Below are 13,980 nucleotides of genomic sequence, written 5' to 3'. Positions count from 1 at the left end.
CGGGGGCTCGAGGTGCTGGGCCCTCCCTGTCCTCCGCGGTCTTCTTCCCACGCTTCTCACACCCCCCCCGCCCCCCGACTGTCCCTTCTTTCCCTGCGCCAGCCTCGTCTCTCTGCCCTGAGCCTGGGGCCCCGCAGTGTCCTGGACAGCTCCCCCTGGAAGTCCCCTGGGACCCTCCCATCCACCAGCTCCCACACTAGGAGCATCTCCCCCAAATTACATTTCCTCCCCCATCCCCATCTCAGGGTCCCCCCTCTTCCAGCCAGAGCCCTGGGCCTCGCCCTCTGCCTCCCTCCCATCCAGCCTCTCAGCCTCCAGCTGGTCCTCCCCACCAGCCCCCCTCCGGTTGATACAGCCCTGCCCTGCTCCAGCTGGCAGCGGGGGTTTCTTAGTCCAGCTTCCCTTGGGCTCCCAGCCTGTCGCCCCACTCTGGGACACCCACTGCATGGTAGCCGGGGGACTTTTCCTAAAGCCAAACCCTGTCTCTCCCTTACGTGAAACCCTCCTGACTCCGCTCGGCCCTTGGGGCAGAGTCCAAGCCCTGAAGTCTGGCACCAAAGGTGCCATTGTCTGGCCTGCCTGTGATTGATACCCTTGCTGTGCTCTAGGGTCAGCTAGCAGTCTCTCTAGAGCTGCAAGCCCTGACGAAGGTCAAGAGTAGCCCTTCCCATGGGGCACCTGGGTGGCTTGGTTGGTTAAGTATCTGCCTTTGGCTCAGGTCATAACCCAGAGTCCCCAGATAGAGCCTCACATAGGGCTCCCTGCTCAGTAGAGTCTGGTTCTCCCTCTCTCTCTGCTCCTCCCTCTCTCTCTGCTCCTCCCAAAAACTCATGCTTTCTCTCTCAAATAAATAAATCTTAGAGAGAGAGAGAGAGAGAGAGAGAGAATAGCCTTTCCCCAAGGAGGCAGCCTCTGTGCAGGGCAGCAGCCTGGGCAATAGCTCAGGATCTTTATTAACCACGTGCCCCCTGGGGATGCTAATGGGGTGCCCTCAGGCCCCGTCTCAGCAGTCTCCGCTTGAGTTCTTGGCTGAGCAGCGTCTGTTCCTTGCGGGCACCCTGCAGCACGCTCCGGTTTTCCTGGGCCCTCCGGATCAGGTAGGGGATCACCTCCTCCAGGGAACCATAAGGGATGGACTTATACACGGCATAGCCGGCCTGCCCTGTGGGGAGAGTGTTGGCAGGGCGTGAACTCCTCCTGTTCAGGGAGAGGCCCCATCTGGAACAGAGACTTCCATCTCTGAGAACCTGGCAGTCTAGGTGAGTTGGACAAAATCTCCCACTGAAAAAACGTAAAATCCTGCAGTAAACATTTAGAAAATCTTCCTAAAGTTATTAAAATCCTACCAAAAGAGTAAGGAATTTACTAACCTGAGCATTAAGAGAAACTGAGAACCCAAAGAGGGAAGAATGTACAGGAAGCACTTCCACCCTGAAGGCAAAATCGAGCTACTTGTTGACCTCACAGAGTTGAGGGGGTGCCGAAATCGAGGCCCAGAGCCTGACCAGGGTGAGAGTTGTAATGGAGCACCTGCTCAAATTAAGCTGCGCCCTCAGCGTCAGAGTTCACCAGAAATCAACCCTCCCACCTTCCCCCACTCACAGAGAATTGTGGCCTTGGCCATAAGTGGAACAGAGAAGAAAACAGAAACCCATCTCTGAGGGATCGAGGCCGTGGATTAGCCTCATATATTTGTAGCTCAAATTTGCATCACTGAGATGCCTCAGGAAACCTCAAGCCCTGAATTTAGGGTAAAGTGGTTCTGTACCCCTTAGCACCTGGCAGAAGAAAACACAAATCTTCTGGTCTCAGACCCCGGGCAGCTGCACAGCAAAGATAATAAGGCACCGGGGAAACAAGACACCATGATCAAGAACCAGCCAAAACAACAGACAGCAGGCTCAGAGACAGGCGTGCAAGGCCTTCAGATATGGGAACAACAAATCTCTCTGGAAGAGTCTGGTGGCTGGGCCGGCTGCAGGCTCTGGATGGGAGCCTGGTCAGGCACTGGTTGGGAGTGGGGAAAGGGGTCTGGCTGGGGGGATGGGGATGAGGCCTAGGGCAGGGGGGGCGCACATGCTGATGGAGCATGGTGGTGGGACATGGGGAGAATGGATCGTTCACATACCCAATGCCAAGGAGACGTGGTCACACATCCCTAGAAGTTGTCCAAAACAGACAGGCCCATCCAGAGGAATGCCCAGGTCCCACATGCTATAGAAAAGGCCACATCATCAATCCAGACAGCAGCTGGATCCAGAGCTGGAAGTCAGCCATCATGCACTCATACGGCTGTTGCAGTTATTAAAATTTTGAAGTTCTTCTAAACTTAGTGATAAATAACCACTGTTCTCAGGCCCCTGAAATCTCCCCAGTGGGTATCAGCTCCTTCTCTGGAGCCTTCAGGCCTCCCTAGGCCCCAGCAAATAAGGACAAATGTCTTATTTAGCTGGGGCCTACAGGGTCTACAGGTTTAGCCTACAAGGGTTAGATATTGTGACTGGCCTCCCCCAGAATCCCTGTGAACCTACTGGCCCATCGCTTTCCTCCCCCTATTCCATGTCCACCACCCTTTGCTCATCCCTGGCATGTGAGCAAGGAAGAGGAAGGAAGGGGGCCTTCTTGTGGATATCTAGTTCCCATTCCCCTACGTACCGCTTGGTGGCATGGTGAACAGATTCCTCATTGTGGGAAGCCACCATGAGGTGGCACATGGGGCCCCGGTGGGACACTTGAGTCAGCATCAGCTCCAGACAGCGGCTGTAACTGAAGGGAAGTGTTCTGTTTAGCTTATGGCTTCCGGTGATGAAGGGTCAGGCCCCAGGGGCTAGGGAACCCTGTCCTTGGGAGGTGGGGTGCCCAAGGGCAAGTACTCTGGAGCCAGAAAGTCCCCCCCCCCCCCATTTCACCTGCCCCTGCTACAAGGGATGGCCCTTCACTGGGCCTTTTACCTCCCTTATAAGGATTAAGGTCCCCTAACAGGGCTATTGCAGATGGGGTGAGATGAGGGTGTCATGAAGCCCCTGGTGCAATGGCAGCCTCAGAGCAAAGGGCCTCATCACAGGCACAAGGTGACATTTACCTACAGTCATTCACTGCGGTGTTGGCCACTGAACAGGAGTGGCAGTAGCGCGACCCTAGCTGTAAGTGGGCACTGGCTAAAATGCGTGGTGGTGCACAAGAGCGAGTGCAGCGCCAGGCACTAAAAACGGAGGCAAATTGGTGAATGTGCTCCCAGCTGGCCTCAGGCCATGTGCCCAGCTAAGGACTCCACACACCGCCCTGGTTATTCTCCATCACCTCCCAGATCTGCCCGTCTCTGCCCCTTGGGAAGCTGTGTCACCCATGGAGTAACCGGCAGGAGATCCGAAGGTGGGGAGAGAGAGAGCTTGGGGTATTTCACCCCGTAGCCCCCTCCCCGGCCTCCGCTGACTGTCCCCTGTGTGTGGTGACACCTCCTTAGGGTGGCCCCTCTTCCTAAGCTATGGAATAGCGGTCATTACGGCTTCATGCTCTTAGGGGTTCCGGGGTTCCTTGATCTTCCTTGTGGCTCCCCTAACCTTCCCCACATTCAATAGGGAGAGTGCATTTTACTACATTTCCCTTAGTTAAACTCCTTTGCTCAGAGTTCTTTTTCCCTTGGGGTCCTTTAAAAAAAAAAAGATTTTATTTATTTATGAGAGAGAGGAGAGAGAGAGAGGCAGAGACAGAAGCAGGCTCCATGCAGGGAGCCCGACGTGGGACTGGATCCTGGGTCTCTAGGATCAGGCCCTGGGCTGAAGGCAGTGCTAAACCGCTGAGCTACCGGGGCTGCCCTCCCTTGGGGTCCTGCCTGACGCACATACACTCATCTGACTCTCAAGTCAGCTCCGTGAAGTAGATGTCCTGGTTATCCCCATTTTAAGGAGGGGAAGATTGAATGAAGCTTCTCCCCAGGTCACACAGCTAAAAGTGACTGGGCTGGGATTTGAACCTAGGCTGTCTGATGCTCCAGGGCCTGGGTTTTTTTTATCCTGGCTTTAAATTATGCAGCTGGGGACGCCTGGGTCGGCTCACCGGTTGAGTGTCTGCCTTCCGCTCAGGGTGTGTTCCCGGAGACCCAGGATCGAGTCCCACATCAGGCTTCATGCATGGAGCCTGCTTCTCCCTCTGCCTGTGTCTCTGCCTGTGTGTGTGTGTGTGCGTGTGTGTGTGTGTGTGTGTGTCTTTCATAAATAAATAAAATTTAAAAAAATAAGTTATGCAGCTGAAGGGAAAAGCAAGGGGCAGTGTGTAGACATGATGCCCTTTGCACACAGAAATCTCTGTGTTTACCTGTTTATGGATGAAGGAACTTAGGAAATGTGTAAGAAACTAACAAAAGTAGTCACCTGTGAAGAGCAAGGAGACTCCAAAATGAGATGGGGATTTGGGTGGAAGTGAGATATGTCAGTGTATTCATTTTCTTTTCAAGATTTTATTTATTTATTCATGAGAGACACACACAGAGAGAGAAGCAGAGACACAGGCAGAGGGAGAAGCAGGCTCCACGCAGGGAGCCCAATGTGGGACTCAATCCCAGGACCTTGGGATCACGACCTGAGCCAAAGGCAGATGCCCAACCACTGAGCCACCCAGGTGCCCCAGTGTATTAATTTTCATAGCATTTTGATTTTATTATTATTATTTTTAGAAAGTGCAAGCAGGCAGGGGAGATGGGCAGAGAGAGAGGTAAGAGAGAATCCCAAGCAGGCTCCATGTTCAGCACAGAGCCCTATGTGGAGCTCGATCTCACAACCCTGATATCATGACCTGAGCCAAAACCAAGAGTCTGACGCTCAACTGATTGAGCCACCCAAGCACCCCATATCACTTTGATTTTTAGTGGCATAAATTTATTATTTTTTCAGAATATATAATATGTGAATTTTGCAAAATGGTGCAGCAGCTTTGGAAAACCATCTGGCCATTCCTCAAAAGTTAAAGAGGGGGTTACTATACAACCCAGCGATTCCACTCCTAGACAATTGAGCTTTCAAGAGAATGGAAAATGTGTATTTATAGAAAAATGTGCACACGAATGTTCATGGCGGCACTAGTCACAATAGCCAAAATTGGAAGCGATCCATCAGCTGATGAGTGGCTAAACAAAATGTGCCGGGGCTAAGGGGAGGAGCATGGGAAGGGACTGCTAAGGACATGGGGTTTCTTTAGGGGGGTGATGGAATGTTCTGGAATTAGTGGTGATGGTTGCACAACATTGTGAATATGCTAAAATCCACTGAATCGTATACTTTGAAAGGGTGGATTTTATGGGTCATATCTCAGTAAAAAATAATAATGGATCATATCTCAGTAAAAAGAATAATAATGGTGCCGGTGATTAAGACTGTGGGATACAAAAAAAAAAAAAAGACCGTGGGATACAAACGTACACAAAAGCCCCCATGGGGGATCCCTGGGTGGCACAGTGGTTTAGCGCCTGCCTTTGGACCAGGGTGCGATCCTGGAGACCTGGGATTGAATCCCACTTCGGGCTCCCGGTGCATGGAGCCTGCTTCTCCCTCTGCCTATGTCTCTGCCTCTCTCTCTCTCTCTCTGTATGACTATCATAAAAAAAAAAAAAAAAAAAAAAAAAAGCCCCCATGGTCCTTGGATGCAAGCCTAGGTTCCGACCGTGATGTGGCCACTTGCCCTGTGAGCTTGGGTCAGTCTCTGTAACTCTACATACCTCTCCTGGATCCAGTGTGAAATGGAGGCAGATTTTGTAAGGACAAGGCTTGGGGACCACCTTGGTTGCTACTGGGGCCAGGGGCCAGCACAGGTCCTGATCTAAGTCAGGTGATCAGAAAGTAAAGGAACAATTTCCTTCCTCCCAGGGCCATGGGATGGGGGCCCCAGGGGCTCACCCATATTTTGCTCCCCACGCAGAGTGATTTGAGGTGGATGAGAGTTCAGGTTCTAGAGCCAGTCTGCTGGGTGCAAAACTTGGCCCTGCCGCTTACTAGCTATGTGACCTTGAGTAAGCGATTCCACCTCTCTGTGCCTGGGTTCCTTCCTCTGAGAAATGGAGTGTGTGTGCGCGTGCGTGTGAGATAACAGTACCTACTGCTTGGGGGTCGTTTACGTATTCAACAGATCTGTACTGAGCACCTGCCCTGTAGCGGGCTCAGTTCCAAGCACTGGGTGCTCAACAAATCAGAAACCCCTGTCCTCCTGGGGGCCCACATTCTGGAGGGGGAGACAGACAATGTGCAATTGAATACGAAAGTGTATAGAACCTCAGACACCGGCAAGTGCTAAAGAGAAAAATAAATTCAGGAAGAGAGTAGGTGTGGGTGTTCTAATTTTTGACAGGGAGGGCAGGGAAGGTCCCCCGAGGACATACCGATAAGTAGAGACCTAAGGAGATGAGAGAGTGAGCCATGCAGCTGTCTGGAGGGAGAATGTTCTAGGCGGTGGAAACAGGAAGGGCAAAGGCCCTGGGGATCATCAAGGAGGCCAGTGTGGCTGGAGTGCAGTGAGTGAGAAGCAGAGTCTGAGGTGAGGAGATCACAGCACATGGGGCCTGGGAGCTGCTGGAAGGATTTGGGGTTTTACTGAGGTGCAGTGGGAGCAATGGAAGGGTTTTGAGCTGAGGAGGGACAGGATTTGACTTATTAACAGGCTCCCTCTGGCTGCCTGTGGGGGTACAGACTGGGATGGGGGTGAGGGGTGGACAAAGGAGGGAGCAGGGAGCCCAAGGAGGAGGCTGCTGTTCAAGTGGGAAGTGATGAGGTCCTGGCCCAGGGAGAGGAAATGATGGTGCACACACATGGGATGTGTGCGTGATGAAGGGTTAGATGTTATGATTTATCTCAGAGGCCTGGCTGGCCTAGTCCTACCTCTGATTGGTAGCCTCGTAGTTGGGCTGAATGGGGTCTTCGGTCCCCTGGTGCCGAGCCACCTCTCTCTCCTTGTCCAGATACGCCCCTCGGACCAACTTGACTCCGAAGGCCCGGCCAGCCCTGTCAGCGGCCTCCGCGGCCCGCCTCAGCCGCTCGTGTGTGTCCTGGCGAAGCACCCCGGCAGCTTGGGGTCAGGGCCCCGGGGCGCCAGCCCGCAGTCCCCCACGGTGCACCACACACCTTCAGATAGGCCTGGTAAGTGTTCCACACCCAGGGCCCGCCCTCCCCGGGGCCGTTCCAGCGCAGGGCCAGGGCGTCCACCAGCAGACAGAGAGCAGGGTTCAGGAAGGTGTACTCGGCATCCACCAGGATCCTCACACGCTGGGCCCGGGCATGCTGAGGGTCACAGGGTCAGAGGTCAGGCCTCGGGGTGCCCAGCAGGTGCGGCGGAGCCAGGCCGCGGCAGGTGTTACCTGTACTACCCGGTGCAAGCGGCTCAGAGAGGCCTGGAGATGCTGGTTTTGCTGGGCGTTGAGGCAGGAGATCTGGAGGTCCTGGGGGAGCAGCAGGGGAGGTGGGAATGGCTCAGGTTACTGGATCCTTCCAGGGCCTGTGTCTCCTCTCCCCCACCACCAAGAAGGGAAAAAAGTTGAGAAATTGTAAGCAATATGAAAAGTAACCTTATCACAAAGAAACCATTTATTCAGGTGAATAATAACCATTTATTCACCTGAATAAATGGTTTAGAGCCCCGGATCTGGGTTTGAATCCTGACTCCATCCCTTACTGTGTGACCTTGGACAAGTCATATAATCTCTCTGGGTCTCAAGTTTTGTCTATTTTTTTCAACAATTAGTTGATAATGGCATCTACCTCGTGGAGTTGCTGTGTGGACCTGTAAGACGTGCCTGGACGTAAGAATGGGACGGGGCGAGCCCGTGATAAGCATTCAAAACATGCTGTTGTCATGATGATAATAAGCGACTTCCTATATATAATCTTCACAATGATCCTGGTGGACAGTTACTCCAAACCCTGTTCTGCAGCGAGGAGACTAATGCTCCATGAGTGAAGACTAGGAATTAACACGTAGGAAGTGAGCAGGGGCTAGCTCGTAGTGGGTGCGACAAGTGTCACCTGCTATTGGGTGTCTTAGGACCTCAATACCTTCCTCTAGGGCCAGAGCCTCATTGCGTCATTGCAGCCCACGAGGCTTCCCCCATCGGGCCCCTCTGCTCTCATCTCCTCGGCTCTCCGGAGCCCCCTGCCCTCCAGCCACGCTGGCCTCCCTGCCAGTCCTTCAACATGTCCAGCACCTTCCAGCCTCAGGGCCTTTGCTTGGCTGCTCCTGCCTGGAACACTCTTCCCCTCCATGTCCTCTTGCCTCACTCCTGCCTCTCCTCCGGGTGTTTTTCTTAATGTCATCTTCTCAGCGAGGTTTTCCGTGGCTCAGATTTGCAACTCCCTGTCTGGGGCTCTTGCCTTCTCCTTCCCTAGCCTTATTTCCCCCCCTGCAACGCCTATTTATACTTGTACATCTTGGCTTTGGTCTTGCCTCTCCCCGACTAGCAAGTAAGTGCCTCAGGGACTAGGAGTTCATCTCCATCATCATTTCGTCCAGCCCTGGAGGAACACGGTGGAAATAATCGTTGTCCCCCAACTCTTGTTCTTATTGTGGAGATTCTAAGGGTGGATGTGAACTGCTGGCCACTCAAGGAGTCAGCTGGGTTCAAAGAAATTAGGAAGCTAAAGAAGGAGGAGCAGGTGGGACTTAGTTCTACCCAGATCCAACAGAGTCCAGATGGAGACTGGGTGGGGGGGCTGGGTCTGCTAATGGGAGGCCCCCGGGATCAGGCCGTGAGAAGGTGGCAAACACCACCCTGCCCTCGGCTTAGTGGAGAAACCTTCCAGAAGGAGGCACCTGCCCAGTTACCTTTTCCTCTTCCCCTGACTGGGGGCAGAGTCTTGGGGAAGTCCTGGGGAGTTAGTAGCTGGTGAAACTGCCTGCATATGATGGCCACCCTCAGACAGGGCCTACTGGGTGCCCGGTGCTATTTGGGGTACCTCACCTAATATTTAACTCACCCGGTCTTTGCCTCCCTCTGAGCCAAGGACTGAGACAGGGGATGGGGGGCTGTCGCTGAGATGGAGACAGGAAGGGGAGCGGGTCTGGGGAGACACGGAAGCCAGGGTGGGATCTGGTAGGTATGGGCGGTCTGGAGGATGTCCAGGGGCTCAGGGGAGAGGCTGGGGCTGGAGACAGATGTGGGCCTCACTAGTACCCAGGGGAGAAACTGAGGCTGCAGCGTGGGTGAAGAAGGTCCCATGGAGGGGAGGAAGGAGTGAGGAGGGGGGAGCCTCCGTATTGAAGAGACCAGCAGAGAAGAACCTAACATGGTTTGAGAACCAGCTGGCTGAGATGGAAAAGGAAAACCAGGTATTAGAGAAGCCAAGGAAATCATGTGACGAGAGGCCGAGGAAGGCCCCTCTGTTCCTCGGGGGATCGGATGCCAGCCAAGCAGGGGCTTTATTCCTTAAAACCGCCCTGGGAAGAAGTTGCTCCCACTGTCCGTGATACTCCAGAGCTGATTCTCTGAAACACCCGAGTCCTGCTTCTATGTGTCCTGTGACGCTTTTTTCAAAATGCCAATTTTTTTAAAATGTGAAAGAGACACCACATCGCCCACAGCATTGTTTGTGGTGGTGGAGACTCAGAGGCGCCCTCGCCGTGTCCATCCTGGGAGACGTGAGCTGCGTGGCGAGGAGCAGCAGGTAGAGGCCACGGATTAGATGCACACAAAGACTCTTGGACGGATCTTAAAATCAGAGTGCTCAGTGGAAAAAGTGAAAAATGGAAAGAGATAGGTAACAATGCTATTTGTGTACATCTAAAATTACACCCTCAGGTTGATGGGGAAGAGCATGCCAGAACTTTCTGCAGTGATGAAAATCTTCTGTGCCTTGATAGACTTGAATTGCTCAGGTGTGTGTATTTGTCAAATCCACAAATAGATACAATCACCAATAGATACATTTACAATCTGCACATTTCACCGTATATACATTTTTCCTCGAAAGAAATAAAATACTATAAATAATTATCAAGCTCGAATTGGTGATACGTATCCCGAAACATTCGGAGGGCCCTGTGCTGATGCCTGCAACTTATTTTGAAATGCATTGAAAAATAAAATGGATCGGTGGACAAACGGAAAAATGGATGGAGGGACTGATATGATTCCAAGCAGGTAAAGTTAAATGTTAACAGTGGCTGGTATATGGGTGTTCACTGTAAGATTCTCTCGACTTTTCCGTATGTTTGAAGGTTTTCATAATAAAATGTTGGGGAAATATGTCCCCCTGAACAGTGTACTTGCCAAAACAATAACAAAGAGAAATACATTATGCAGGGTCAAGGGGGTGTCAATGGCAAGGAAAGTAGAAATAGTAAATGGAAATGAAATGAATGAATGAATGAATGAATGAATGATTAAACCAAAACCCCACTGGCCTAATCATAACTTCCAGTCATAGCTGAGTTGATTGACCAAATACTGATTAGTTTCTTCTGGTTGGGGAAGAGCTACTCTCTCACCCCCGCCTCTGAGAACTCCCAGCCCGCAGCCCCCTCGCCTAGGTCCCCCAGGTGGCCCATATATTCCGTCCATGCCAACCACGGCCCGGGCTATAGCCACGTTTATTCCAATTGTTCTAAGGCTGGGAAGTAGCAGTAGTTGCATGGTTCAGACACGCCGCTTGCAGGTGGCTGCTACATCCTAGTACAGAGGACTCTGCTCCCGCCCCACAGTCCCCACCAACCATCCAGACAGCCTGGGCTCCTTACCTGCCCAGAGTCCATGGCTTCTGCCAGCCTCTCGGGGCTCAGCTCCAAGGAAGCCCCCGGTTTTCTGATCCAGGAGGTTAGCTCCTTCTGGAATGGGGCGGTGGGTGGAGGGGTGAGGGGGACCTGGTGGGCAGCTGTAGCCTCCCTCCCCATCCTGCCCGTCCCTTACACAGAGCCGAGTACTGGTCAGCGCCGTCATCTTCAGCTGCATAAGGATGTTCCCAGTCGGGCTGGGGGTCTCCAGGACGCCTCGTGACATGTCCACGCACCGAAGCATAGCACTGAGGTTCCCCTCATACCAGGCCTCGCTGCCCAGCCAGCAGGCATTAGCTTCCGGAGCCCACCAGCCCCCCTCCTGCCAACCTCCCCGCCTCCCCGGACCCGGCCCCTACTCACCCAGCCTTGACAGCTGAGTCTGGCTCCTCTTCGATGGGTACCGCCAGCAGGGGTCGAAGGCCTAGGGTCTGGAGCTGTTGGACGCAGCCCTTCACCTCCTCTGCTGTCTCACCAGCCACAAACTGCCCGTAGAAGGATGCTCGGAGAAACGCTCCCGAGAGCCGGGAGCCCAGGAGTCGCTGAGACCAGGCCTGGAGCTGGAGGGACAGAGAGGAAGGGCTCAGAGGCCAAGCCTCGGGGATGCCCGAGGCCGATCCCCAGGGGGCACCGCTCACCACCAGGCCGTGTGTGACCAGAGGGGGCCAGGCGCACAGCCGTAGCACCAGCAAAGCTCGTGTCAGTTCTCCTGTGCCTTTGAGATGAAAAGCACCCCCATCAAAGCTCAGGGGCTGCCAGCCCCCAGTGGAGGATCCAGCCTGGGAACGGAGCACACGACAGGTCCGAAGCATCGTGAATCCCTGGCCACTTCTGCGGCGAGTAACGGGGCTCTGGGGGCGGGAGGTCTACCAAGTGCCCCTTGCCCGGCCAGGGCCAGTGATTGATTAACCAGGCAGTAGCTGGGGCAAGGCAAATCTTTTAGGATTGTGGGCTCCTTGGGGGTCAGTTAATTATTAACTGATGAGGACAGAGTTCAGACTAATGGGGTCAGGAAATGAAACTCCCAGTCATAGCCCCCAACAATTCTTAGCTGCCCACCACGTAGCAGTGGGTGCTCTGGAGCAAGGATCGCTGGGCTCAAGGCAATTTGGTTTCATGATCTTGGCAAAGTTACTTAACTTCGCTGTTGCCGTTGCTTCATCTTCGAATGGGAAAGATGACAGTGCTACTGAATAAATTTGAAAGTGCGCGGAACCTGTAACCCGGCTGTTCCAGGCTGAGCGTGCATCTTCGAGAACTGGAACACGGCCATCCGGGAACATGTAGAGGAAGGAATGTTCGTAGCCGCACGGTGTGGGATGGCCACAAGCCACCCAAACCTCCACCAGCCAGAGAACGGATTAGATGCAGCGTGGTCTACAGTGGAATGCTGCGTGGAATACTATACAGCAGCGAAAAAGAGGAGAGTCCTGGGGCATACAACCACGTGGGGCAACCTCACGTGCATAGCGGTGAGTGAACAAAGTGAACGAAACACCAAACGGCACAAGCTGCGTTATTGTGTTCACTACTCTTGAGAGCAGGGAAAAATGAAACCCCCTAGATCCAAAAATGTTAGGAATATGTACATGCGTGGCCCAACCATAAAGAAAAGACAAAAAAGGAAATGACTATCACCAAAGTCAGAGAGGTGGTCACCTCAGGCGATGAGAGGAGCTATAACTGGGTTGGGGCTCTTTGGGGGCTTCCCTGTCCTTTCTTCTTAACCTGATGATTCATTGTTGTTCACATTCTAAGTATTTTTTTTTAATGCCATACATCTACGTTTTCTACTCCTGAATGTACAGTACATTTCAAGATAAAATAAAGGTGAAACATTAATCATAGTATCAGTCTCATGGGGCTGTTAAGAGGATCCGGTGCATTCGTGTGCTCACACATACTGTGTATGTGCTCAGTAAGTACTGGCTGTGATCCTAAGGTGCTGTGTGCACACAATCTCATGATGCCTGCGCCCCCAGTGAAGTACACACTGTTCATTACTCCTGTGTTGGGGGATCCCCCAAGCCCCCTCAGGTTCAGTGATTCACTAAAAGGACCCACAGAACTCAAAAGAGCTGATTACTCACAGTCATGGTTTATTACAGGGAAAGGACACAGATTAAAAATGACAAAGGGAAGAGACTTGTGGGATCCAAGGGGCCCCAGACACAAGCTTCCCGTTGCTCTCTCCCAGTGCCACCAAGCAAACAGCACTCAATGATCCCAGTCCCAATGTGTGACGACACACCTGGAGTATTGCAGCCAAGGACCCTCACATGAGCCTTGTTGTCCAGGCTCTTTATTGGAGAATCAGTCACATAGTCATGGCTCTTGCCCCATATGACTGACTGTAGCCTCCAGCTCCTCCCAAGGTCAAGCTGACGCTGCATGTCCACAGGTAAACAAAAACACTCTTGCCAAGCAAGATATTCCAAGAGGTTACCTCCCAGGAACTGGGCAAAATTAATCCTTTACTGCATAATCCTCTAATTCACAGGTGTTAAAAGTAGAGGCTCAGAGAAGTAGAGCTACCTACCTGAAGTCACACAGCCAGTGGGTGGCCAAGTGTGGGTTTAATGATCCTGTCCCCTAGACCCCGAGGCCTCAAGATTTTAGCCATGCAGTCTCTTTCTGCAATCTTTTATCAGTACGCAATTCACAGAACACGTGACTAGAGTCAGATTATAAATCCAGCAAAGCTTGAGCTAAAAAAAAAGTCTTTAAACTGCTTTTTCTATTCCAATCACAGTTCATGTTAAAACAATACAAAAGGTGGGGATCCCTGGGTGGCGCAGCGGTTTAGCGCCTGCCTTTGGCCCAGGGCACGATCCTGGAGACCCGGGATCGAATCCCACATCGGGCTCCCGGTGCATGGAGCCTGCTTCTCCCTCTGCCTATGTCTCTGCCTCTCTCTCTCTCTCTCTCTCTCTTTCTCTGTGTGTGACTATCATAAATAAATAAAAAATAATAAAAAAATAAAACAATACAAAAGGAGACAGTGAAAAATTAATCTTTCTCCTATGCCTGAATTTGAACCCCTCAATTTCCTCCCTATAAGGCAATGGGCTATCCTTGCAAAGACAGAATTTCCTATGCACAGAAATGCACCTATATAGTTCCTTGATTTATTACATAATGAGAAAATACTACTCATTTCTTTGCACATTGACTTTATTTTTTTTACTTAACAATGTATTTTGAAAGATCATTCCTATCTCAGCACAAATAACTCCA

The 13,980-nt window shown here is 52.2% G+C and overlaps 1 protein-coding gene and 1 long non-coding RNA gene across 2 annotated transcripts; one reads left to right on the top strand and one right to left on the bottom strand.

Annotated features, from left to right (window-relative positions):
• Nucleotides 1–915: 915 nt before the first annotated feature.
• Nucleotides 916–11,650, bottom strand: PRODH2 (proline dehydrogenase 2). Its single transcript, NM_001313832.1, has 10 exons — nucleotides 11,382–11,650; nucleotides 11,107–11,303; nucleotides 10,880–11,018; nucleotides 10,711–10,797; nucleotides 7,340–7,420; nucleotides 7,107–7,262; nucleotides 6,864–7,030; nucleotides 2,656–2,766; nucleotides 2,129–2,214; nucleotides 916–1,162 (listed from the first exon to the last, which is right to left on the bottom strand). The coding sequence occupies exons 1-10, from the start codon at nucleotides 11,553–11,555 to the stop codon at nucleotides 978–980; spliced, it is 1,383 nt and encodes a 460-aa protein (NP_001300761.1). The 5' UTR covers nucleotides 11,556–11,650; the 3' UTR covers nucleotides 916–977.
• On the top strand, nucleotides 6,719–12,590 carry LOC119876015. The gene is made up of 2 exons (XR_005354728.1): nucleotides 6,719–7,121; nucleotides 7,723–12,590. It is a non-coding gene; the product is annotated as an uncharacterized LOC119876015 (long non-coding RNA).
• Nucleotides 12,591–13,980: the final 1,390 nt, after the last annotated feature.

The sequence above is a fragment of the Canis lupus genome, chromosome 1 (assembly GCF_011100685.1).
Source record: "Canis lupus familiaris isolate Mischka breed German Shepherd chromosome 1, alternate assembly UU_Cfam_GSD_1.0, whole genome shotgun sequence".
NCBI lineage: Eukaryota > Metazoa > Chordata > Mammalia > Carnivora > Canidae > Canis > Canis lupus.
Note: the sequence above shows the minus strand (reverse complement) of the source record. Positions and strands in the feature narration are given on the sequence as shown.

Bases quoted from the DNA above. Each gene is read 5' to 3' on its own strand.
- PRODH2 (NM_001313832.1), bottom strand. From the start codon at position 11,555: ATGCTTCGGACCTGTCGTGTGCTCCGTTCCCAGGCTGGATCCTCCACT. The intron at 11,304-11,381 runs GTGAGCGGTGCC...CTGTCCCTCCAG, and splicing joins TGGTCACACACGGCCTGGTG to CTCCAGGCCTGGTCTCAGCG. The intron at 10,798-10,879 runs GTAAGGGACGGG...GCCCCATTCCAG, and splicing joins TGACCAGTACTCGGCTCTGT to AAGGAGCTAACCTCCTGGAT.